At 32.7% G+C, this 27,794-nt stretch overlaps 2 protein-coding genes across 3 annotated transcripts in view; both read left to right on the top strand.

Annotated features, from left to right (window-relative positions):
- Positions 1–23,037, top strand: part of LOC129801745 (excitatory amino acid transporter 3) — a 32,399-nt gene extending 9,362 nt beyond the window's left edge. For both annotated transcript variants that reach the window (XM_055847047.1, XM_055847046.1), the window contains exons 2-12: positions 13,652–13,869; positions 13,932–14,027; positions 17,888–18,092; positions 18,172–18,211; positions 20,982–21,165; positions 21,227–21,357; positions 21,418–21,520; positions 21,573–21,764; positions 21,823–21,957; positions 22,039–22,138; positions 22,198–23,037. In XM_055847047.1, the coding sequence (XP_055703022.1) occupies positions 13,688–13,869; positions 13,932–14,027; positions 17,888–18,092; positions 18,172–18,211; positions 20,982–21,165; positions 21,227–21,357; positions 21,418–21,520; positions 21,573–21,764; positions 21,823–21,957; positions 22,039–22,138; positions 22,198–22,260 (1,431 nt within the window). In that variant the 5' untranslated portion in view covers positions 13,652–13,687 and the 3' untranslated portion in view covers positions 22,261–23,037. The remainder of the gene's footprint in view (positions 1–13,651; positions 13,870–13,931; positions 14,028–17,887; positions 18,093–18,171; positions 18,212–20,981; positions 21,166–21,226; positions 21,358–21,417; positions 21,521–21,572; positions 21,765–21,822; positions 21,958–22,038; positions 22,139–22,197) is intronic.
- A 66-nt stretch (positions 23,038–23,103) lies between these two features.
- The window catches only part of LOC129801740 (solute carrier organic anion transporter family member 74D-like), a 60,199-nt gene continuing 55,508 nt past the window's right edge, over positions 23,104–27,794 (top strand). The window contains exon 1 of the mRNA XM_055847038.1: positions 23,104–23,782. The gene's annotated coding sequence lies outside the window, so the exon portion shown is untranslated. The remainder of the gene's footprint in view (positions 23,783–27,794) is intronic.

Raw genomic sequence — 27,794 nt, 5'->3', positions numbered from 1 at the left:
TTTTAATTTCTAAATTTTGAAAAATACGAACGTTTTGGAAAGCTCTACTAAGGGGGGCTTAGTGGATCAGTGGATAGAGTAGTGGCTCTGCGACTGTGAGGTCTTGGGTTCGAGACTAGGCGGCTGTAGATTTTTCAGCTGGTATATTAGTCCTAAATTCGTCCAGTGAATGAATGGATAAATAATGCTAATGCATTGACAATAACTCCACGAGAGCTTCCCAAAACACCAAAATTTTTCGAATTTTTTGGAAATTGAATTTTTGACCCCTTCTAGCTAGGGTCAGGGGTTCGGGATACCTTAAGTTTGGTATTGATCAAAAGCTCTTAGGCCCAGCTATAACATACAAAAATTTGAGATCGATCTATGCCATAGGGGTTGAGTTATTGAGAAAACAAAATTTGGGAGTGTTTCAAAATGGCGGACGCAGGGGATGGGGGTGGATCTGACATCACTTATACTTGTAGCCGCCCATCGACATATAACCTTTGCTGAAAACCGCTTGTCGATATGTCTTTCCGTTCTCTCTCCAGAAGTGGTTATACGGCGGACGGACAGGACGTCCACGAAAATCGTTTTTTACCACACATGATATGAGTGTCAAAAGGCGTAAATACAAAATTTGGGCCCTATCAGACGAGGTCGGATTTCACTTTTGACCACAAAATCTGAGATTGTAAAGCATCTCAGCTAACTACTCCTAAGGAGTGCTTTTATTAAAAAGAAAATTTTACAATTTTCTAAATTAATTAGCTCCCACCCTATTGCACGGATCGGGCTGAAATTTTAATAGCTGAACTTTATATTTGTCAGTTAAGAAAACTTATGTCGCTGAAACACCCATTTAAGGGGTCTAACAATGTTCTAACAAGAATTGATCATTCTATGATGTAGTTATAGTGCATCACATGTACACAAGGGGCGCTCTGGTCACAAAGCATGTTCCAAAACAAATAAATTGAATTATCTCGGCTACAGAGCTATCCATAATATCAAGTTTATGGGTAAAATGATAGAAGACGTTCTGGTCTATATTTCACCTACGCATCAACTTTTCGACAGTTCATCCAAATCCAAGATATTTTGCTTTAAATTTATATAGGGTAAGTGTGCCTAATTCCCGCCAGCTTGCAATTTCGGCCACCTTTTTTGTTCCTCGAATTTCCATGAACTTTTAGATTTTACGTACTTTAGAGATTATACAATGCAAAAGAATAACAAAAAATGTAGCTACGACAAACGAGATGACGTGAAAAAGATAATGGAATAATTCCCGAAGGGCAAGGAACTATGAGAATGAAGGTGGCCGAAACAGGGCACCAAAGCTATGTCTATATTTTTATTCATTTTAAAATGAATTAAGAATGATTTTAGAGTAAATAAAGACGGTAAACTCTTTACAAGGTTCCAAGCAACACTCTTTCAGAAGAAAGATTAAAAAATAATCAATTTGTATTTAAAATATTACATTTCAAACTTGAGACTTTGACGCTTGCATGCAACTATGTCGAAATTTGGCACACTTACCCTACAAGCATTTATTTCACAATTGGATTACAAATTATTGTTTAATATGTATTCCAACTTCAGCTCCAAATCCAATTTGCATGCTATACGAGCTTGCTAAAGTTAAGAATCACACCTACAATAAGCTGATCTAGGTTTATTATTAATTTTGATCAACACAATAAAAAATACTATACAAAGCTTCTTTATGTAATATAAGTTATGTAATGATGTTACTCTTCACGATACTTATACGATCTGCAAACAGATCTTAGCTACCTACTTTATAATAATAATTGACCTTCTGCAAAATTTCTTCAAATAGTAACTAATATCAACACATTTTACAAAAGATAATTAGCTAATAGAAAATAATATATTTCAAAAAATCACCCATTTTTGGGTGATGAGCCGTGCTTTAGCGTTGTTTGCTTTACTTAAATTATTAATATAATATTTCAGGAAATATCGTTTAAATTATGCTCGTGAAATACCTCATCTTAGCAGAAATGCGTGATAATGGTATATGGAGTCAAGTCTATTATAGCCTCTATACACTAAAGACATTTATGTCCATACTGAAGAGTTTCTCTTGCACAAACGTAGGGAATTTGCTTCAATATGGACATAAATTTCTCTAGTGTGTAGAGGCCGTTAGTCATTGACTCTGTGATTTGTTCAAGATATATATCGACGGCTCCATTCCATACTATGTTAAGTCGACTTAGAATTATATTACTCCGAGAGATATGTTGTTCCTGAGACCGAGATCTACAACCGATGAAAATTTGGTGGTCATCCGGTGCTAGGGTAACGAGATATTCAATTTTCTTCGAAAAAAAATTACACGGGCACCATAGGGATTTACCAACTTCAAATGGCTCTCCTGAAAAGTGGTCATTCTGAGATAGAATAGTATGGAATGGAACCGTCGATTTGTGTTGATTTTATTTTTAATGGGGAACTAAACAGCCAATAGGCTACGCATCCTCTATTTCTCTTTGACATGTATCATCCTCATAGAGATGGAATAAATACATATATATATATATATATATATATATATATATATATATATATATATATATACTTACTTTCATAGGTTTAATATTTTAAGTAACAAATAGTTTTATTATATTAAAAATTCCGTGGAGTTCGAGCAATAAAAATAGTAAAAAAAAAATACCTTTTTAGATTTCTACATGTAATGAATCACATCTAAAAAAATAATCGTAATCGTTTAGAAACTTTGATCCATTGTAAATTGAGCTAAAACTGTAGTCTGAAAAGCGCTTTAGCAAAGTGGTTGAACCCTGTGAAGATGATTGGCATACCGGTGTACCAAACAACATTTTTTCCTGCGACCTTCTAAATTATGTTTTACTCTAAGAAATGAGGAAAAGTGATTTTTCTGACCCTTCACTTTTGAGCCTCTAGTCATCAAAGGGTTAACTCTTCCAATTTTATAACACTTAGAATTTTTTAAAATAAGAGAATAGATGCAATTAAAATTTAGAGTCTCAGAAATAACTGACGTCTTAGTAATCAGCAATAACAGGACTGAACTTTTAATCTGAATTGAGTGTTGTGTGATCTTCAAACCTGCTACGAGTTCGTCATTAAAAATTTTTATACATATAGGGGAAAGGCTCATAATTATGTGCAGTTTCTTATTTTGGACTCTTTGAGGATAAAATTGGACACTAAAAATAAATTGATTAAAATTATGGATTTTTATTCCAATATTTGATGAATAATGAATTCTATCTAAATATTTGTTCTTTTTGGAAGATTTTAACACTAAATAGTTAAATTTTGAATATGATTTGACTTAAAATTGCTTTGTTGAAAATTCAGTGTAAGCAATTGCTTACGAGAAATATGACAGAACTTCGTGTTTACTTCAGTCTTATTTAGCTGTGATGAAGTATTAACAATGTTTCTTCCCTTTTTTAAGTGATATTATTAAATATTCATTGAATATTGTGTTGATTCACATTAATGGTGATTTGTACATTTGACCTGAAGTGAGATTTGCCTTGCGAATTTCGTTTTTCGTGTGAAAAATGGAAAATTTTCTAAAAGATTCACCGGTGAGGTGATAGTCCTTATTTTGGACAGGTGTTTGTCTCACGAAATTTCGTGAAGTTTCAGCTTTTGTGATGACTAGGTTGGACAAATGCTTGGAGAAACAAAGGAGCATCATCTCTGCGAAAGAGATGTAGCGAGAAAAGCCTTGAAAGGCTCCCGGAAAGGTCAAGGAATGAGCGAATCCGCACGTACTTGGAGTACCGAAGTCAATTCACTTTAATGAATGATATGGAAAGTTTCCGGACTTCTTGTGACATTCCACGTGTCCCTTACATGAACAGGAAGAGGACTTGGTAAGATTGGTTCATGAAATGAAAAACAATGGGCATCCTGTTGAGGCGGTTTAGCTGTCCATATTTACAGCCAAGTTGTCCAAAATAAGAGTCAAATTCACCTCTACATATCAATTACTAATATTTAAACGTATTAAAACTAATTTTAGTAAAAACAAAGACAATAAACCCTTGCCATGTTTCTAAGCAACCCTTTTGAAAAGAGAGTAACAAAAAAACTCAATTAGTATTGAAAGTATCGCACTTCAAACTTGGAAAATCGGTGCTTATAAGCAGACTGTCCAAAATTATGAGCCCTTACCCTAAGACAAATTTTCATCAAATTTTATTCAAGCAAATTTCTCGCATATGTACTGTACATGTAAATGGCATTAATGCCAATGTATTAATGCTTTAAAGCTGGGAACTGGGAACTTTTTGGGATATTTTTGGTTATAGTAAAATTAACAGGAAATCAGCTCCTTATACGGGCTTCAGACCTAAGGTTTAGCTATCTAACTTAACTCCTCTAATTTCTCATCAAGCATGATTTTTTAGGAAATTGTTGTTTAGGATTGAATATTAAGGGCTAATGATTCATTAGATTTTGAAAAACCAATAAAATTGCTTTTTATTAAGATTTTTGAGACCTTCGGGAAATGCGCTAAGCCTCCAGTCTGAGGCCGGCATTAGTCTCAGAGTTTCAGATTTTTGAAGCTAGAGCAGTTAGAAAATTTCAATAGTATTAAATTAAAAATCACTACTAACTTGTTTTCAATGAATTAAGTATACAAATTTATGCAGATTGTATCCTCAAGATAATTCTTATTAAGTATGTCTGAAAATAAGAAAATTCACCCTGCAATAAAAGCCCACATTTCATCCATGAAAATGAGTTTATGAGTTAGTGTCCTGACTAAGTGATTTGTTTTATATAAATTCAAATGAATAGATTAACAAATACTTTTTACGATTTCCTAAGACTTCACAGAATCGCTCAAAAAAAATATTCACATGCTATGTTTACTTTACTATGTATTAGGTGAGATTTTCAACAATCTCCCCTACTATTTTCTATATTTTTTTTTATATCTATTTAAATATTATCCTAATAAAATCTCATGTCCTCCGATCGACCCCAAACTTTGCCAAAATGTGTTTCGTCACTTCCTGATCTCGAATATACGGGGGGCTAAGTTACGTTTTCGGCCGTCCGGCCGGCCGCTCCTTGGAGCTTAATAGCTCCTAAACTAAGAAAGATATCGACTTTCGGTTTTCGGCAAAGGTTATATATCGGGTGAAAATTGCAATTTGGTGCATTGACCCCCCACCGCCACCCCTCCTTCCGCCATTTTGAATACCTCCCATTTTTTGTTTTCCAAATAGCTCCGCCCCTATGGCATGGATCGGGCTCAACTTTTAGTATGTTGTAGCCGTTGATTTTAACTATCAAACAAAAAAATACCTAAGTCGATCCATAACCCTGACCCGAGCTATAAGGGGCAAAGTTCGAAAATTGACTTCCCCTATCTCCGGTTCTAATTAACATTTTGAGCTAAATTTTGGGTTTTTGGTTTCGTCTCGATGAGCACTTTCAGATGGAAATTCAAAAAGTCACCACAGGTGGCGCTGCGATACCGTCAAAATTCAAACTCATTTTTCTCAAAAATGGCATTGTGCAAGTTAATCAAATCTTAGAGTCTTGTAGTCTAGTCTAGGCCGTTTCTAAAAAGTAGCGTGAGCTCGCTGTGGTTTTAATTACCGGAGATATAAGGGGTCAAGGTTTACGAAATTCAAAAAATCATATCTCTGGTTCTATTCGACCGATTTTGATGATTAGGGGCTCAAATGAAAGCTCTTATAAAATGCTACAACTTTCTATAACATTTGAACCTCGTGAGACTAACACCAGGGGCGCCACAGTCGAAAAACCAATTTCAATATCACATAACCTCAATTATCTCGACACGTGCTTAACTGATCTTGATAATTACTTCGACATAATTGTAGGAGACATTTATGTCTACATTTCGTCCATACAACATTTTTCGCTCGGATAATGCAATTTGTCCGATTTTGCCGTAAAAGTGTGAAAAAATTGACTTTTCCCATAATAACGCTTTAAAACCACTCAGATGCCAATTTGACTGCTTCTACTCGACCAAGACACTCAAAATAGGATTTTAAATGGAAAGTCTCACAAAATACAACAATTCTTTGATATAGTTGAAGTTCATCAAATGAACACTTGGGGCCCTCTGGTCGAAAAAACGAGTTCAGAAATAAAGAACCTCGATTATCTCGGCTTCTGACTAATCGATGAGATCAAGTTCTATGGCAAAATTATAGAGAACTTTCTGGTCTACATTTCACCCATATATCACTTTTCTGTCAGTCAATGCAAAACCTTGATATTTTGGTTTAATTAAAATAAATGTATAATTTCACGAATTTGATTCAAGATAATTGAATAGCGTCACCCAACTTCAGCTCTAAATCGAATTTGCATGCATTCCGAGTTAGATCACGTTAAAAATCTCACCTACAATAAGCTGATCTAGGCTTATCACTAGTTTTCATATAATGATAGAAGAGGATATAAACGGGAAAGTATTTTTGGGGAACTCACGAGGGAACTGGCTAAGAGTATTTATACACATAGACAGCCATAAAATTAATCATATTTTGTACACTTTGACAATGCAATATGCCAATCATCTGTTTGTAATCTTAAATTATCTATTTTAAAATATACAAACTTAACAAAATGTCATGGTACTGAAGTTTTTATGCATACCCAATCTTTTAAATCGAAAATTTTAAGATAGGTTTAGCATAATAAATTGAATGGTATTAACTAAAAATTAATTTTGAAGTTGATAAATTATAATATTTGGTCGAGTAGAAGCAGTCAAATTGGCATCTGAGTGGTTTCGAAACGTTATTATGGGAAAAATCAATTTTTTTCACACTAAAACGATAAAATCGGACTGATGGCATTGTCTGAACAAAACAAATTATGTTTGGACGAAATATAGATAATAATGTCCTCTACTATTATGCCCAAGTAATCAAGATAGGCTAATCATGTGTCGGGATAATTGAGGTTATGTTTATGAAAATTGTTTTTACGACTGTGGCAACTCTAGCGTTAGTCCTACGAAGTTTGAATGTTCTAGAAAGCTAGTGATAAAACAAAAAATGGGGGGTATTCAAAATGGCGGAAGGAGGGGTGGAGAGTGGAGGGTCAATGCACCAATTTACAATTTTTATCCGATATACTGGATGGGTCACAGAGGTCACAGATGACTCAATCGTCCTAAAAGGGTTAATATTTTCTCTAAAAGTATTCTTAAAACATAAGAGAATGAAAACATTGATTTGCATTTCTTTATATTTTTTCATTTATTATTGCACCATTTTTATTTTTATTTGTGCTCTAAATCGAATTTTTAAACACTTTGAAGCCGAAATCAGTATCTTTCATTCAGTACTATGTTATTTAAGATTATCATTAGCTTAAATAGCATAAATAATGTACAGATTGAGAGATATTTTTTGATGGAATATGGAGATTCCGAGTGGTGAAAAATAGTAGTATAAAGTTCGAACAAGTGACAAAAAATTCCATTTTGGTGAGGAATTTGTTGTGTCTTCTTGTTTACATATTTTGTATTAGCACCTACCTATTAAGAATCACTATGATTTTAACTTAAGCTAATATTTAAGAATAAAATTATACAATTGTTATTGCTGATGTCTGCTTAAGAACATTTATACACATAACCAGTTTTTTCTACGACAAATGATTAAAAGTCTAAAATAAAATGAAATTTTGATGTATATATACTTATCTTATGGTAAATATTTAAAACGTGCTATCACAAATTTAATTCACAATCATAATTTATTGTAAATTAAGACATCTTTAAATTTTACTCTGACATACTAGACACACTAAATGAGAAGTAAAAGCTAACTGATAAGATTTCAGAAGGAACTGTTTTTGTGGGAATGTTTTTTGCAGAGATTTAAACATAATTACGTAATTTTTTGTAAATCAGTCATATGAATTTATGATTTACTCAAATAAAGAAAAACTTCCATAAAATAAAAAAAAGGTGAAAAAAATATTTCTGATATTACATACAAGTTTTTGATAGTTCGAACTCCACACACACAGTGTACATAACTCTTCGATGCATATATATATATATACATATATATATATATATATATATATATATATATATATATATATATATATATATGTTCTTCTGCTTTCGCCAAAAGAAATCTGAGGCTGAAGCACATAGAAATCTTGTAGAGACTTACGGCGACCATGCTCCATCATAAACGACATGCATTGATTGGTTTAGACGCTTCAAAAAGAATAACTTACAAATATATACAATATATGCAATATATATACAATACATGTAATATCTATTTAATATATGTATATATACAATATATATAATATGGACAATATTTTGAATGAATTAATATTTTCTAATTAGCTGAGATTCTTTACAATCTCAGCTTTTGTAATCAGAGGTTAAATCCGACCTCGTCAGATCGGGCCCAAATTTTGAATTTACACGTTTTGAGACTCATAGATCACGAATATCATATGCGCCAAAAATAGATTTTCGTGGACGGCCCATTCCGTCCCGTCCGTCGTATAACCACCTCTGGAGAAAGAACGGAAAGAGATATCGACAAGCGGGTTTCGGCAAATATCGAAGGTGGCTAGAAGTAGATGATGTCAGATTCACCCCCACCCCCTGCGTCCGCCATTTTGAAACACTCCCAAATTTTGTTTTCTCAATAACTCAGCCCCTATGGCATAGATCGATCTCAAATTTTTGTAGGTTATAGCTGGGCCTAAGAGCTTTTGATCAATACCAAACTTAAGGTCCTCCGAACCCCTGACCCTATCTAGAAGGGGTCAAAAATTCAACTTCCAAAAAATTCGAAAAAAATTTTGGTGAGCTGAGGTTGAGACCTTTCCAACGGTGGGTCGCACTCCTGCTTCGATGCTCTCTGACCCGAGCTAGAAGGGGCCAAAAATTGAATTTTCGAATGGACAGATCTCCGGTTCTAATTATCGGCATTTGAAAAATTTTGGTGTTTTGGAAAGCTCTCGTGGAGTTAGTACAACTCTTATGACACCCCAATTTCATCCGATTTAATCGAAGGTCCGGTTATTCGAAAAATCGATTTTCGAAATTTCAATTTAGAATATTTCGAAAATTAGATGATGCTTTTCCTTTAAATTTTAGTATGTTGTAGCTGAGGTCGAGACCTTTACAACGGTGGTTCGCACTCCTCCCTCGATATTTCCTGACAAGAGCTATAACTAAAATTGTAATGACCGGACTGAATTTTTGGTGTTTCTGAAGCGATTTTGATAAAATTTTAATATATATTATATCTGAGATTAAGATTTTTCTAACGATGGGTCCCATCCGTCTCTACTCCAAACCACTGTACACCGACCCTTACTATATCTATATGGACCGGACTCTATCTCTAATGTTTATTCACCAATTTCAATGAACTTTTTTTTTCTTTTGTTCGCCTTCCATACTCAGACTATTTAAAATAGAAAATTACCAGTGATAAGCCCATATAAGCTTATGGTAGATGAGATTCTTTACAGGCGACCTCGAAATGTGTGCAACTCGGGGTACTTGCAACTCGTGAAAATTCGATTGTGAGTTGAATCTTGGGGGTAAAAAATCACGTTGAGCCAATTTTATTCATTTCGACCGACAAAAACAGTTTACTCTCCGCGATTCTTTACCCCCAAATTCAACTCACAATCGAATTTTCATCTGAGTTGCAAGTACCCCGAATTGCACGCATTTAGAGGTCGCCTGTAAAGAATCTCAGCTACAATAAGCTTATCTGGGCTTATCACTGGTTTTTCTTAAATAAAACTTGAATTTTCACAACAAAAAAAACAGCGAGAACTTTTTTGTACACCCAATAATATTATTTCAAGTTTATGGCGAAGGAGATAAATTTTATAAATTAAGCCTAATGAAAATTAGAAAAGTCATTTTCCTTTCTTTTGAGAACTTATGAACAATTTATTTCAAAACACGTCTATAAGCAGCCCTTCTTGAGATTGTGTGTTAGAAAGTGTATTTTTTTGTAAAGTGAATACATATTTGAGGCATTAAACTTTTTCGTGGACACAACTAAAGAAGTATCTCTCGTGTTATATGTATTCAGATGAAATGATATCCCGCATAATATAAATGGGGTTTATTAAGCGACAAAAAGTTATTTCCTGTTCGACGCAAATTCCCATCAGAAAAAAGGTTGTCACATTGAATTAAGATCACATTTTGATGGTTTGAAATATACACCTAACACTCATCAATACCAATCTATTATACATTCTTATCCTTTACTTTATGTAACTCAATAAAGATCACAGACTTCTACTCTTATTCGTTTATTAATATTATCTATACCCATTCTATGTACTCATAATGCGAAGGAGTAAAAAAGGAATGAAGTAAAAGCTTCTACTATGAAGGAGTACTTCAGTGAAAGGATGAGAATTTAATTACATTTTTAAGTTCATAGAGCTCTAGAAAGAAATCCGAGGGAAATGGAGCAGAAAAGAAATTTGAAATAATAAGGGACTTCGCAGTTACAATGAATTTTTAGAAAGACAGAAAGCGTGAAATTCATATATAGTACGGTGGGGTTACCGGATCGTTTTCCGTAGAGTGCTATAGTTAAATACTGGTCGCATTTTTCAGAGCTAATGTCACCCCCTGACTTATACGTTTGTTTTTGGACTGATGAAATTCATTTTTACTTCTTCTAAAATGAGAAGGACTTTGGCTAGCGCGTGCTGAGCTCTGGATGACACTTGAGAAAATTCCTGAACCAAGTATCTCCAGGCCTTCCATCCGTAAAATAGTTTGGAATTTTGAAGGTCTCGCAGATGATTTTGACGCTGTCCAGAGTTAGTTCCTTGCCAATGGGATGCCAACCATCGGCACATCTCAGGATCCACATGAAAGGTTCTTCTTCTTGTTCTTTTATAAGCGTCATTGGCATGACATTGTGGCGCTCTTTCGGGTATCTGCCAATCAATTTGTTGTACAATGTCGCCCTTGGTACATCAAATGTTTTGGATGCATAGATTATGGTAGAACAATCTCGTACATACTTCAAGGCATCTTCCTTAGAATAAGGTTTGTTCTTAAGAATCTTTTCCTTTGCTCCCTTGGGCATCTGACATAGTAAAACAGTGTTGAATAATGCGATCCCCGGAAAGAAATATTGATTTGCAAAGCGCCCGTTTTAGAGCAAAATGTAAACAGCCACAAATTCACTAATTTCTTTATAAAATATTATTATTTTATGAAAATCGATTTACTCACCTTGTAGGGGAATGATTGCACCTCACTTTTAATTAAACCTTTGGATTTAAAATACTTTATTCACAAGGAAAAAAAAACAATAAATGTTTTCAATCAACCAGCCGTCATTAGCAAGAAAGTTTTTATTACAGAACCCAGCTGGCACAAGTTTGAAATGAGTCGATTACACTCACTTATTTAATGGATACAAATATTATTTTTGCTTTTTCTCAAAGTTGAATAGTTATATTATGTTAAAAAAAAGTCGGCTAAAGGCTTTTTCTTTAGGTTTAAATGACATATTTAGCATCAGTGGGCTTCAATGTATCAAGCGAAACAATATTTGGTATCTCCAGTTTAAAATTTCGTCTGGAATTCTGGTGGCAATTAGCACCCCAAAAGTGACTATATCTACCCAGGCCGGGGCAAGTGTAGCCAATGTGTCATACTTTTTTCATTATCCTCTCTAGAAAAACTCAAGGATTTTAGAGCGTTGAACTACACTGTTTCATACAGCCAATATCCTAACTTATGAAATATAAAAACATTAGAAAAACCTTATCATTTTTTCACAAATCACGCGCGAAAAAAAAAGCTTCATTTGCTGGCTAATTCTACCCTTATCTTCCCTACCTCTCCTTTTCAGCAAACCACTGTAAACTGTATCTCAATTCTTTTCCAATGTCGATAAAAAAAATTTCAATATGTTTCCCCACTTCAAGAAAAGGGGCTAACTCCTCTTCATCCAAGACGCCACGTACTGCCGGTAAGGCGGTAAAATTTTACGTCTTTGGTAAAACTTGAGTTTGTTCTCACTTTTTTCACGATATTATTTCTGCACTTGATTTTAAACCACTCAATACTGAAGGCATTGAGAGGTGAAGAGATAAAAGGCCGCTCCTCTGGCCGGGGAGCACAGCCCGCTCCCCTGCGCGACCTCTCTGCTCGACGTCGAGAGAGAGAGAATGTGGAGCCTATAAGTAAATAAATAAATAATAACAGTAAATATTACTAATAAGTAATTAATTCTAAACTAAATTTCAATTTTTAAAAATATCTATCAAGGTTATAGACCGGTGTTAGGGTAGAGTAGAAATTATGTCACGCCATTTGTCCATCTGATTCGTCCATCTGTCTAGTAGAAGTTTAATCCATTTAATGCGTCTGGTCGCAGAGCTATGAGTCAAACCAACGAATCCTATTATTATACATATATACATATACAGGAGTCGTTGGTCAAACGGTAGAGAAATAGAGATAGAGTGTTCTGTTACTTCATCGCAGGGAGGGCAGTTGGTTGCCTTTGATAATAACTATACGAGATATACGACACAAAATATAAGGTCTTTCGGAGACCCCATAAACCAACTCAAGGACTATTAACATAATCTTCGTTTTTCACAACCGTTCTCTTTCTCCTTTAAAATCATGTCTTCTGGGATTGCTTGAAAATGTTTGTAGTTTGTATGTTTTAGATCTAGCCTAGGCAAATATTTGCAACATAAATTGGGGTTATTTTGAGATATTTGGAAAGGTATCAGAATTCGTGACAAGTTTGAACCAATTCCAACTGATTATGAATGGATAATTAATTTTAATCAAAGTTCAATAAACAATCTTAAGATATTTTGAGTGATCTTTAGAGTAATTTATAAATGGTTCATTGTGAATCGATAAACATAAGGATAGATTTATCGTTCACGCATTTGTGAAACAAGGGACTAACTCAAACAAATTGATCCCTTGTTATTCTAAATTCTGGACAATTTGCGCATAATTTAGAATGACAAAGAATTGAACCATAAAAAAAACATATTTTAAGAGGTACAAATTATGTACAATTCGGTGTAATACATAAATTGTTTTTGTTCAGTCATTGAATTGAGATAATTATTTACACAAAGTTGAATCTTTCGTGTCTCTTGAAAAGTGGGTTAAAATGAATTGGCCCCTTATAATTTCCACGGAGCGATATATATATATATATATATATCCAATATATTATATATATATAATCTAATTTAACCTTTTTAACGACTAAAATAAATCCAGTATCCAAGACAAACTTTGGGAAAAACAACCTGTTCTTCATTGAAAATTTTGAATTTAAAATAATATCTATTGTTCTGATAAACTTAGTTAGGATTTTAAGATGGAAAACATTCATTTAAAATTGCGTCATAAATTAGTCTCTAGAGTTTTTATAGTTTTCAGAAAGATTTACTGGACATTTTATATAAAAATTCAATAATGAATAATTTAATTATAATTTCATAAATGAAAAGTTCATTTTTTTTAAAGTTGTTTTTATTAAATTATTTTAAGATCTACTTTTTGCAAAGTTCTGAAATATAATTTCTATTGTATAAGAAAAATATTTTTTTTTTGCAGAATTTATAGCGTTTTGCGCCACTATACACATCAATAATGTCCAAAACATCGAATGGGTCGATATGTATGCAATTTTTCAAGAGAAATTTACTCACAATATTAACTATTGTGGGTGTATTTGGTGGCACAATTGTGGGACTTCTATTAAAAATGGGCTCAGAAGAGTGGACACCACGTGAAGTTATGTATCTTCAATATCCAGGAGATCTCTTTCTACGGCAAGTAAAAACATGATAATACAAACAAAGTCTTTACTATATTAATAAATTTTTTTTTGCAGAATGCTCAAATGTCTCATAGTACCATTGTTAGTGTCATCCATAACTAGCGCTATTGGTGCCTTAGATTTAAGTATGTCTGGAAAAATTGCCACCAGGTAAGCTACAACATTTTCCATTATTGATATTATATTATTAAGATCAGTTGTTTTGTATACAATTCATAATTCATATTTATTCAATGCTTTTGTCCAAGAAGACGTAAGAAATGTTGTGAAACAGGAACTATTTCAACCTCCCCATTAACAAATTTTATTTTTTAAGAAAATTTTACAATTGATCCTACGCAAAATAGTTCTTTTTGGAATGATATAAAAATGATAGAGAGCTATAATTTGTTCTTCTACACACTCATCATTCCTACTGAGGAATAATTTATCTATATACCTTTTATAATTCACACGTAAATCTTTGAAAAATTGATTTGAAAAATTTTAATAATCTATCAATATATTTTTTTGCAGTCTTCGAAACCGTCTTTTAATTTTTATCAAGAATATTCTATGAAAATTCCTTCGGAGGAATTATATAAATGGCAATTTCTCTGTAATTCCTATGAACTTAACGTTTGTGGTCTCTGATTGTATGGCTCGTATGGCTTGAGGTTGATTCAAATTTACTTAAAATCTGAGGAAAAAATTATCGATTTGGGGCCGAAGTTGGAATGGAAATGGCCGAAAATGGAACCTATTGGAACTTCAAGAATTCGTGTCATGATCTATTGGCATCCTGTTCAGTACTTAATCCTTTATATTTATATTATCCTTATTTTTGCCTTGTTAGAATGTCATTTAGTGTTTAAGAAACAGTTATCACCATTTAGGTTCTTGACAATACACTGGTAAAATAAAAGGATCAACTTGGATCATATTTGTTTCTTTTTGAAAGGATGGATCATATTTCATCCTTGGAAAGGATCAGTAGTGTCACTTGAATTTTTTTATGCACATTTTTCACTCATTCACGATAAAACGTGTTTTATTGTAAAATTATTACTCATATCGTATTTCTCACATCTGAACGAACACAAAAGATGACTTTTTCATTGTTTTTATTCGTTTATTTCGTAGTTAAATAAGTGTCAAAACAGGGATAACTTCCAAAGGACCTTGGTGATCCTTTCAATTTAACCAGCGTATTAATTAATTGCAACATAAATATCAGCTGTTTACACATATTCTGTGAAATTGGTTTGCAAGTATTTATATATGTGTATAACTTTCTATTTTTTGCTACCACAGAAACCCTCAGGGCATCGTACATTCAAACCATTGCGAATATGACGACTTTTGAGAAATAATGAACAATGATGAACCAAATAGAGAAGGAAACTTGGAAAACAATCTAAGTTCAACTTAACAATCTAATTTGGATATCTAATTTTATTTAACCCATTCCTTACCATGTTATTATACATCATACGCAAATTGAGTGATTTTAGATGATTTATTCCAGGGCAATTGATATTCGAATTTCTGTCGGGAATTGATTTTTAGTAGCTTTAGTCCTTCAATTACTTGGAAAAATAGCCCAACAGAGATGGGAATATATTTTGTTGTTCTTTCGAAAATTCGACATCCCGTTGAATTTGTTCAAATTGTCCTTCATCCTCTTTCCTGATTTGAATTTTGGTTGCCAATGTGTTTTTTTGGATAGTTACTCTATCTAAATAAATTTTCATTCGATACATAACTTTTGCCGCATACTGCAAGTCGATATCTTTCTTAGTTTGGGAACTATTGAGCTCCAAAAAGCGGCCAGCCGGCTAGGAACGTAACTTAGCCACCCATATATTCGTGATCAGGAAGTAGCGAAACACATTTTGGCAAAGTTTAGGCCAGATCGGAAGACATGAAATTTTGGTAGGATTATAGTAGGGGAGATTGCTAAGAACCTCACCTAAATCACTTTCTATAACACTAATAGAATAACTGACGAAGAATATGTATAATGCAATAGGGAGATGACTTTCTTCCGGGTGCGTCAGGGATGCTGAAGCTTTTAGAGACCAAACAACAATGTTTTTTCGCTAAGGTTTTCGGCGCGACAGTAAGCCTTCTTCATTGGTTAAAAGGCGAGAAAATTTTAATTGAAGAGACTTCTATATAATTTCTTTGTTACAATTGATTACAATTTTACTCACTTAAAACCGTCATTTTTAACTTCTCGAACTCCAAGAGAGAGCAGTTTTCACAATCCAATTTTTTTTCAAATTCTCACCATCTTGGCTGCTAAATGGTAAGAGATATTGACTTCCGGTCTTTGGTGACCTCCCTACAAATCAGCATACTCTAGCGAACTAACTTACCCAAAGTACCCCCCACCCTTTCTATCCCCACCAAAAACATGTTTTTTTTTGACTTCGCAAAAAATTGGCACTAGCGATTTCAATGAATTTCGGATATGTTTTGCAGTTAGTCAAGCTGAACATTTTTCGTTCTTAGACATCTTTTACCGGTTAATTCGCCATCTTGAATTATTGAAGTTCAAAGAAAGGCCTAATTTTCACCCGTTTTGTTCAACTCATTAATTAAAAGGTTTATGAGTTTTTGAAACCGTCTTCTTGAACAATTTTCAACTTCAAACTGATTTTGTGGTGATTTATAGACAAATTTAATTCGACAGTAATTTTATATGCACTAGAAAAAATTGTAAAAAGAATATAAGACAGGGATCCTTCTCGGGAGATCGAGCAGCTCGCAAAGCCTCGGACGCTTTACCACCCCTTTTTGTCTCTATAATTTGTTATTCTACACTCATCATTCCTACTGAGGAATAACTAAACATTCAACTTAATAAAACTGACATTAGATACTAGATTTTCTACGCTACATTCAATTTTTAAATATGTTGTAAATTGTAACAAAGACATGGCTTTCTTACAATATAACACACAGAAAAAGGGAAAATTCTTAAACAGAAACATTAAGGAATTTAATTACAAATCCCATCCAATGAATGCCAATGCCCTAATCCTAAATCCTTGATCATTTAGTTTCAACTGTAATTTGCAAATCTCAAGACATTTTTCATTTTTCAGCTAATGCTGAACTTAAACTCCCGACCTGTTAACTTCTAAAACTTCAGAGCTTCTAAACTTAAACGCCCCGGGAATTCACGTCCAATTTAAGTTCCCAGAGTGTTATATATTCTTAAATTTAGAGTCAAAATTTTTCTGTGTGAAGCTTTAAAGAAAAAACATTGTTGTCTGGTCTCTGATAGGATCAATATCCCTGGCACATCCGGAAGGAGGTCATCTCCCTATTGCATTATTTCTATAACACCTTTAATTAAATATCTCGACTTCCGCTTAACTGATTTTAATGATTTACTTTGGAATAATTGTAGAAAACATAAATTATCTATATTTCGTCCATACATCATATTTTTTGCTCAGACTATGTCATCTGTCTGTTTTTATCTTTTTAGTGTAAAAGAAATGACTTTTCCCAAAATAACGCTGTGAAAGTACAGATGCACTGATATGACCATTTTTACGCAACCTTTTACACTTTTACGTATTAAAAAATGTGTAAATAAAGGTTTCACAAATGTTACAATTTTTTAATATAGTAGTTGAAGTTTGTCTGATGGATATCAAGAGCTCTTTTTCAAAAACAAGTTCAAAAACAAATAAATTAAATTATCTCGGCTCCAGAGCACCTGAGAGATCAAGATCTGAGGAGAAATTATAGAGGACCTTTTGATCTATATTTCACCCATATATCACTTTTCTCTCAGTCCATCGAAATCCTTGATATTTGAATGTAAAAAATACTCTAAACATGAGATTTATTTGAAATGCCAAATTTTAATTTTAATTTCTCTCAGTACCTATGTAGAGATCTTAATGAGATTTTATGTTTCGTAACTTTGAAATCTTTTGTAAACTATTTGGGATTCATACAAATTATTAATCCGACGCTTATTTGGAATTTAATCTTATGGTTTTTTCTAGGGCAATTGTCTACTACTTTACTACAACCATTTGTGCTGTTATACTCGGCATTATCCTTGTGTGTTCAATTCGACCAGGATCTGGAGGTATGGTCAAAGAAAGTGGAAAAGGTTCTGTCCCTAGGCAAGTGTTAACAGCAGATACCCTTTTGGATCTCGTGAGAAATCTCTTTCCACCCAATTTAGTCCAAGCGACAATATTCCAAGTAATTTTTTTTTATTCAAAACTTATATCTTCCTGATATTGTATAATTTAATAAGAATTGCACTTTGTTTCATTTTTAGTATCGTACAATTTTGGTGCCACCCCCTAACGCTACAAATGGTAAGTGTACCGTTTAAAATTTATGTGTAATAAAAAATTGTATATATAAAATTTACTTGAATAACATAACGCCCACAAACTCGTATATATATCACTTCCCCGATTTGAGTGGCACTTTGCAGATTTTTCGATTTTTTATTGTAGAACTAAGAATTAGATGGAGAATTCTGTGCATTTCCAGAATCCTATTTCTCCTAAAAAGTTCGTATTAAATATTTTACAAATTCTAATTTGCTACATAAGTAATGTTTTCAAGATTTTTTTTTTCACAAAAGAATAGTGAAAGACTGGTACTTTTGATTAGTGTACGCTGTGCACAACACGGATATTGATAATAAGATGATAAATATACACAAAAATCACTTTTTTACTACTAGAACTCCACGTAGATAGCAGTATATAATAATTCCTCGATTTTGAGTTATATATTTCGACTTCTTACCCCTCAAGGAGTTGTATTTTGGTAGAATTTTGGAAATCTAAAGTTTCGAGTTATTTGGCGTCACGCTGTTTGTCCGTCTGTCCGTCCGGCTGTCATCAGCTCTAGAAGCCAAACGGTTAGAGTTAGCGACTTGGGACCTAAGGGGGACCCCCATAAGTCGACCCAAGGATCGTTAACATGCTCCTCATTTCCCCCCACCCCTTTCTTTCCCCTCCAAAACCATGTTTTTTTTGGATTTCTCGGAAACTCGTCGTGCGATTTTCTTCATTTTCATTTCATGGTCATGCTTGGGGTCGTTAGAAAGATCTTGGAATTTCCGACAAAACTGAACCAGTTCCAATAATTTTTGAATCGGTAATGAACCGGTTCATAACCGATAAATAATTTTTATACGAAATTCAATTAAATTACTCCTGAGGTGTATTTTGGGAAATATTTTGAGTGATTTATAAGTCGGTTTAAATCGGTTGTGAACCTGTAATGAACCGATTATTTACCGATAAGTAATTTTTGTTCAAATATAATTTTTATTAGGGTCGGAGGAACGTCTGTTCGACAGGGAACCCCTATTGACACTTTTGTCAAAATGTTGAAAATTATTTAATGTATCTAGTAAAATATAAGTAATATAACGTTTTTTCTGTAATATACCTTTTAATATAAACAGAGATGTTCAAATTTCATATCCTAAATGGTACAGAGTAGGGTGTCAATAGGTGCTGACACGAGTTCTTAAAGTGTCAATAGACGTTCCTTTCACCCTACTCTTTAAACTATTTTGTGGAATCTATTGAGTGATTTGTGAATCGATTCAAATCGGTTGAGTACCTGTAAACGGTAAATGATGCGAAAGTACTTTTGAGGTATAGCATCTAAGTCACGAGTTAGAGCATTTCGCAGAGCCTGGGACGCTTTGCCACCCTTTTTAATATTAATTTATTAAAAAATCTTAAATTAATCTACGTATATTTGTGTGACATTTGCAAAAAATCTGGATTAAATCCCCAAGTGTAATACTGATGTTTCACAAGAACAAGAAAGGGGTATTGCTCTAATAGAAGAACATGTTTTGAACGTTCCAGCTAAATTGTCTATAGACTCTTCTGGAGTAATTCTTAGTGTAATCTAATGAATAATGAATAAATTGAATTGAATTCAATTTTGCCTCAAAATATTCAAGTTTTTCCTCAAAATTCTACGAATTCATTTTTAGTTATTTTTAATAATGATATAAAATAAAATTATTTAAATTTAAACACGAAAACAAAGTCAGGAAATATTTTAACCCATTCAGTCAATGTACTAGAAATACTTGAGATTAAATGTTCATATTTTGAGATTAGTTTCCTAAAGATTAATATATGAATTTTTTGAAAAGAAAATTTTTTTTATCTATTACGGGGGCGCGGGGAGCCGCCCTCAAACACGCGTTTTAACGGTCACTGAATTTAAATTCTGTGCATTAATTCATTACAAACTCCATTTCTTTAGATAGAGTAACTATACAAAGAAAACAAATTGGCAACCAGAATTCTAATCAGGAAAGAGGATGAAGGCCAATTTTAACAAATTCGACAGGATGTCGAATTTTCCGTCCGCCATTTTGAGCAAAATTTTTACATGACCCTCCGCGAAGCGAGAAAACAACAACAAAATGTATTCCCATCTCTGTCGGGCTAATTTTTCCAAGTTATTGAAGGACTAAAGTAACTAAAAATCCATTCCCGACAGAAATTCGAATATCAATTGCAGTGGAATAAATCATCTAAAATCACTCAATTTGCGTATGATGTATAATACCATGGTAAGGATTGGGTTAAGCAAATTGCACTTCTATATTCCGATATGTGACTGAAATTAAGGGTAATAGGGATACTTAAATGTTAAAGCTTGCTCCAATATCATACGTCACTTTGAATATTAATTATTAATACATGAAAACTATCATCATCAACATCATTTTCAACCGCTTATCTCTATTGGGGTCGCGGGCCCATGACATCCAGGTTAGCAGCGTACGCCTGTCGATCCTCTGCCACTTCAGGCAGATGTTGGGGTTCGATCTCAAAGCGTTCCAAGGCCCGATCCTGAATTTGATTCATCCAATTTGTCTTTAGGTCTGCCCCGAAGTCAAGGTCTCCTCACAATGCAATGGCTTGCATAGCTTTTCTGAGGGACTGAAACCTATATTTTTAATTAGATTTCTGTCTGAAAAAAAGCCAGATGCTACAAGGTCCACTCAAATCGGGGACGTTTATATATATATATATATATATATATATATATATATATATATATATATATAGTAACTTTTTCCTACCTCTGAAGTTGCCCTCCAAAAGTATCATATCACATCGGAGTTTACCCAGGGCACCAATGTTCTTGGCCTTGTGATGTTTAGTGTTGTTCTCGGTGTGACCATCGGCAAAATGCGAGAGACCGGAAAGCCGCTTCAGGAGTTTTTCACTGCTCTCAGTGAGGCCATGATGATTATTACTTCTTGGGTGATTTGGTGAGAATATTAAACATTTCTTTTGTATTCTTATATCTAATATATAATCTATTCTTTTCAGGATTTCTCCTATTGGTGTATTCTTCTTAATAATGTCCAAGATATTGGAAATTGAGTCTTTCGGTGCTATGATTGAACAATTGGGCTTTTATTTCTTAACTGTCATGTTAGGTTTATTCCTTCATGGATTTGGTACGTTCATTTCTTTTCTAAAAATGAGTAATTATATAGTATTTTCTTCTGGTTTTGCAGGAACAATTGCTGTTTTGTTTTTCCTTGCTACAAAACGACTTCCATATGGATATGTGGCAAAAATGGGACATGTGTTGGCTACAGCTTTTGGTACCGGATCGAGGTACGAAATCATAAATTGATATAGAGTTTTTGCTCACACTAAAATGTTTTAGTTCTGCCACAATGCCGATCACTATTGGATGTCTTGATGATATGGGAATAGATCCGCGTGTAACGAGATTTGTGATTCCTGTGGGAGCTACTATTAACATGGATGGTACTGCTTTGTATGAAGCCGTGGCTGCGCTCTTTATTGCCCAACTACGTGGTATTTCTCTAACATTTGGCCATATCGTCGCTGTAAGGTGAGTATACCTTTATTTGTTTTATTATAGAATTTTTATTAAGATGCTCGCGTTTTAGTGTTACAGCAACAGCAGCATCTATTGGGGCAGCAGGAATTCCTCAAGCTGGACTTGTGACGATGGTAATGGTTTTAGATACCGTAGGACTTCCCGCTGAAGATGTTACGATAATTATTGCAGTTGATTGGCTTCTGTAAGTTTATTATTCACTGTTTTCATCTATATGCCATTAAAAATAAAAGATCTGATAATTTTGTTATATTTTGTTACACAGTGATCGCTTCAGGACGACAATAAATGTGATGTGTGACGCATTGGGAACAATTCTCGTCAATCACTTGTCACGAAAAGACCTCAAAACTGATTTGGACAGGGTAAAAATTACAATTTATTAACCTGAAATAAATATACAACTATTAAAATAAAATTTCAGATCGATGCTGAGCCACATGAACTCCAAGAATTAGGTGCTGGTGACACACAAATAAAAGAATAGAAAAAATCCCACGTGTACAAAGACATATTAAAGAAGAGCTTGAAAGTTTATTTAAGGACTTGTATATATACTTAAATTTTTTTTTCAAAATCCGGTACGTCATAATTTTAAGGAAGACATTATGTTCTTGGTGAATATTGAAATAGTCGTTTGAAAATGATTTTTTTTACAAACTTTTACATTCACATTTTTGCACTCTATTCTCACTCATTATATTAATTCATTTTAAGCGACCTTTTTATCTTTTTTTTAATGTATTGTAGTGAAAGAACTTTATAACTAAAAAACTAAGCATAAATAATATTGAATAGTAAATAAAGAGAAAACATAAATTTAGTGAAAATAACTATGTGTTTAAAACGAAATGTTAATGAAATGGTATGAATATTTTGATGATTAAGAGAAATTCTTTATGTAATGTATCAAAGAAAAAGTGGAATTTACCTATTTTTTAAATGGCAAGTTATGTGAGAATAATTGTTAAATGGAATTACATTTGATGTTTCTATTCCATTGCTATATTTATTCCGAATAAGTGTGTTCGCCATGATTGAGGCAAAAATCGCGAGTCTTCGCTAGACTTTAATATCTATAAATGTTGGTAAACTTTGCTAGAGAGCTTTATTGAATAGGATTGTTCTTTTTGCGACCATGTATTTTCCTTAAAAGCCCTAAAAATATATATGAAATGTAGTAATTTGTAGAGAAATAAAATTCTGGAAGAAAGGTGTAGACGAAGAAAAGCACAATACCAATAAAAATGTTTGGTTGAGAAAATTATAATATTTTCGATATTACTTTTGGTTTCTTTTCATAAGCTTTCACACTAAGCTTTTTGGGGGCATTTCAATTGCTTTTTAGAGACGTCAAAATTAATGTTGTCACAGTTTTCTTGAGGTTAGAGAGTGTTCTTCTGGTAAATTGCAATGAAAATTCAAACAAATTATAGTTAAATTATAATCATAAGTGAGAGCTTATAATCAATTTGTGTTAATAATTCATCTCAATAAGTACAGAAAGTGTCAATCCAACTTGTTTCACTGTCATTTTCTGCTAGCTTTGCACCATAGAGTTAAATATATCTTTTACTTACCATCACACACATCTGTACACATTTCGAGATATATAACGTTACATACATGGAAAGATCTCAGCAGTGGAGATGAGAAAAAGACTCTTATGAATAAATTAAGAAAGAACTTTCACTCTAATAAAAATGTGTGTTATGCGATCAATTCACTTTTCTTTGTGCACACCGCCTTTGTAAAATAGTATTTTAGGTTCATTAAAGTTAAAAAAAACATTGTGAAGTGAAATATAATTGGATCGGAATGGAATAATGGATGACTGTTGCAGCAGTTCAGTGCAATCTGCGACACTTTTTGAAATTATCAGTAAAATTGGAACGCTTGATAAGGAAATCTACTTTGTGTTTTTCATAGTTATCACGCTCGTTGGCACGCTATACCTTTCTTACAAAATCCAAGTGAATCTTCAAGCATAATACATATAATAAAAACAGGTAAATTATTTTCTTTCCTGTATTTTTTTTTTATTACGATGAATATAAAATTAAAATGAGATGGAGGGTACAAACTCGTCCAATTAATTTTGAGACCATAAACTATTAATTTAAGATTGAGTAAATACTTCATCAAATAAAATTATTATACTTGTTAGTATTTAATATATATTATATTTTTAGAACTTTTTAATATCATTGTGGGGCGTGTGAGGGGTGTTAATTTGATTGAAGTTTTGTTCAATGACTTCAAAAATTATTTCTTTTTATTTGGAGTTGATGCAAAAGTTTTTATATGTAGGAGAAATTGGGGCACCCCATCGAACACTTAAAAGATGCGAATTCAACTTATTTTTCAGGAACACTGTGAGTTTTAGAAAACTATTGCATAAAGCTTGGGTATATTATTGTATAAGGATATCAAGATGCTGTAAAGCAATTTAATTTTCCAAGAAAATTGAAATTGTCTCACCCCAATTGACATATGACATGACATAAAATATCTGGAGCCAGATATGAACATGACTTTTGAGAACAATGTAAATCTCAATTTTTTTAATAAATACAATAATAATTATATGCAAAGTCCAAAAAGTAGTGTAACAATTTTTGTGACTAGTTCTTTCCCAAAAATTTCCATGTAAGTCCCGTATTAGTAGTTATTTTTCGATTTTCACGTTAAAGTATGTTTCTAAGAAAAGTCCTGTCTTATGTCAATATGTTTTGTAGACCTGAGGAAGGAGGAAACCCCCTCCGAAACGTCGGTTTATGAGAAAATAAAGGAGAAGGAGTCAAAGGTCAAAATCCGTGTTCAATTCTTATCTAATAATTATTCTAAGCAGTTGGAAAAGAACTGATTTAGTAACATTTTGATAATTTATTTTTTTTTCGAAATCTCGTTGTCTTAAGATTTTTTTTAAATTTCTAAACTATTACTTAGACTACGTCAATCGTTTTTTCAATGGATTAGCATTAATGAATTCATTTATTCATAAACATTAAAGTATTAATGAATTCATATGTCTCGTCCTCTTTAGTTTAATGTCTAAATAATTTTAAAAAAAATCATAGTTTTCGATTGAAAAAATCCCACTCTTGCTCGGTAGTTCCCCAATTTCCTCTATATAAATTTACTGTGGTTTCTTCCTTCAGAATTTTTTTTTTACAAGTCATTGCTGGTATTAAATACATATTTAGTTCAATTTTGTTTTTGTTCTTTAGACTTATTTTAGAAAGCAAATGGTAATGGAAAACTTACCCAGGCTATATCAAAATATGAAGAAACGAAAATGTTTATGTACTATTTCTATATAATAATGTAATGATTGAGTGTAAAAAAAATAGCATTTCTCTTCCTGAGAATTTGCAGAAACACAAAGTGTGAAAGATAATTTCGAAAGTGAAAGCTGTCGGAGGAAAAAACAACCAAATCACACAATACCCAATTTTTATTCGCAATTTTTTTTTCGTTCCATACGCCATTATGAGCTGTGAAGTCTTTTGTTGTTGATTTATTTTTATTTACATTTGCCAAAGTTTTTTTTTGCATAGCTATTTTCACGCACTGCGTATCGCAGAATCGTAGGTTGAACAATAAGAAAAAAATATTACATATGAAACGTGATTGTGCCATATTTAAATAGAGATGAATTTTTGGTAAAATTGAAGAAAATATTTAATTAGAATCATTAATGCGATAAAGTATAACAAAAACGAATCCTTTCATTTTGTATAGATTTTTCTGAGATCTTGAGTCCTTGCAATACATTATTATTTCTTTTTATCTTTATGGTTTTTCTTCTTGGTTTCTAGTAATGTTCAAAATAACGGAAAAGACGCAAAGCAAATTTACGAAAAAAAGTGAAAGATTCGAAGATTGACACACTTTCATCAAGTGTAATTGTAGAAAAAAGGAGTGGGAAGTTAGGCTAAAAAGTCTTAAGATGCGATGGGAAAATTTGGGTAGATTAATAAGAAACGGAAGTCTTAATCAAATGTTATATACTTAAATACAGTAATGTCTATTTAGTCTCATGAAACAATGTTTATCATGTGCATTTTTTTGGTTTTCAACTACATAAATATCTCTTGAATGGATTCAAAAATTAATTCTAATCTTATTATAATTGTCAATCTAATTTGTATTAGGTTTGGAATTTTAAATGGTAGTTGTCTCGTTGTCTCCTCACAATAACATAATAATAATAATATTTTATAATGTAATATTCTCTGAACTCTTGTAATTTAGTTAGATTTTTCTTAACATAACGATTGAATAAAATTTCGACTTTTTGCGCGCCTTTCAACATTGATTCTCTTTTCGTGTTTTTCATTAATCGAGCTCTCGCTATCAAGTTCAAGGAAACACACAACCAAATTCAACACTCTTTTGCATATATCAGAGATTCTCAAGCTTTCGTGTCTATATGAAAATTTATAATACTTCGTATTTGCAGTTGACGGCTAAACGCATCAATCCTAATCCTTCATTCCTATGACACATCCAACATATCATCCCTTATGCGGGTGCTGAAGGTTGTTATATGGTGCTCTTATTGTTGAAAGATGGGTGTCACTCAGTTTCCCATTTTCCCTTTAAGTTATAATATTATTTAAGTGATATTATTTAAGTGTAGTCTTGTCTACAGCTCCAGGTTTTCTGCCACATTCCTGGCTTTCGAACAACAGTCTTGAGTTCCTTGAAGCGTAATATAACCCTTTGCACCGTGGATGTACACTTTCCGGTGATCTTTCCGATTTCAGAATAGCTCGTTTTTGGATTCTTTAGGTACGTGTCTACGATCAATTTGCGCAGGTTCTCCATTTTTATCACTTTTCTCAGCCAAAACACAACCTTTTTCAATATTTTTTTCAGAAATGAAAAGCTGACGAAATTCTCTTGAAACATCAAAACAAAACTCAATTCCTATTATGACTAACTTCATGTCGAAAACTTGGGAGTTAAATTTGGGACACGCTTTACTATCTAGTAAATATTAAAACTCAAAAGTGACGAATTTTTAATTAACTGCATTGATGAATATTTTTTTTGTATTGTTTTATAAATTTTTTTAAGCAAAAACCTCTTGGCACTAGAAAGTATACAATAACTATACATAAAATATTTTTCATTATAGTAAAAATTATCATTCATTGGTATTGTCAGAAAAATTATTTAAATTTTTGGTCTCTTTTGTACCTATTGTCCATAGAGGTAAAAATACACCGAATCAGGCTCTGTTGGATTTTGCCATGTTATATGTAAGACGTTTTATTGATATAATTTATCGGTTTCATTTTTTTTTATTGATATACAGTAACAAGCGTCTCGTCCAGAAAGGGTTAAACAAGTATAGAGTAGATTGCGCAAGTTTTTAATTGATTGGTAAAACTTGAGATTCTTTTGATGTATTATACAAAATTGTGGTAACGTTTTGTGATGTTTAATGATCTAATTCAGAGAGCATCAAAATTACTAGTGTATTTGCTGTGTATACGATTGCATAAAAATTAATACGTTGTAACTGCGTAAAAGGTGGATTCAATCAGACAAACTTAAATCTTTTGAGGATTAAATACTAAATGAAATTATCAAAGAATACATTTCTTTGATTGAGAACCACTGCTTCGTACTTCCTCAGCGCTGAGAAGAAGTTTCTGTCGAGCGACAAAGCATTGCTTGTTCCTCAGTATAGAAGGTGTCCTTGGCATTCACAAGGTTAATTCAATGATACTGTGTCCAAAATTTAGTGTGTTTGTGATCGCCTCTCACCTCACCACCCGAAAAATAACCAAATACAGTGAAATCTCGCTCTACGTGATATAGATTTTCTTGATATAAAATATAAAGGTAGAAAATTCAATCCTACAATTGATATTTTTTAATATGATACAAAATAAAATACATTAATTTTATCTCGTTTAAGTTTGAAATAGGACCTTTTTCTCCTTCTTAATTAAAACTAAGCCTCATCATTGTAAGTTGGCTTCATAACTGGATTGTGAAGCTAAT

This window comes from Phlebotomus papatasi, chromosome 2, assembly GCF_024763615.1.
Source record: "Phlebotomus papatasi isolate M1 chromosome 2, Ppap_2.1, whole genome shotgun sequence".
Taxonomy (NCBI): domain Eukaryota; kingdom Metazoa; phylum Arthropoda; class Insecta; order Diptera; family Psychodidae; genus Phlebotomus; species Phlebotomus papatasi.
Note: the sequence above shows the minus strand (reverse complement) of the source record. Positions and strands in the feature narration are given on the sequence as shown.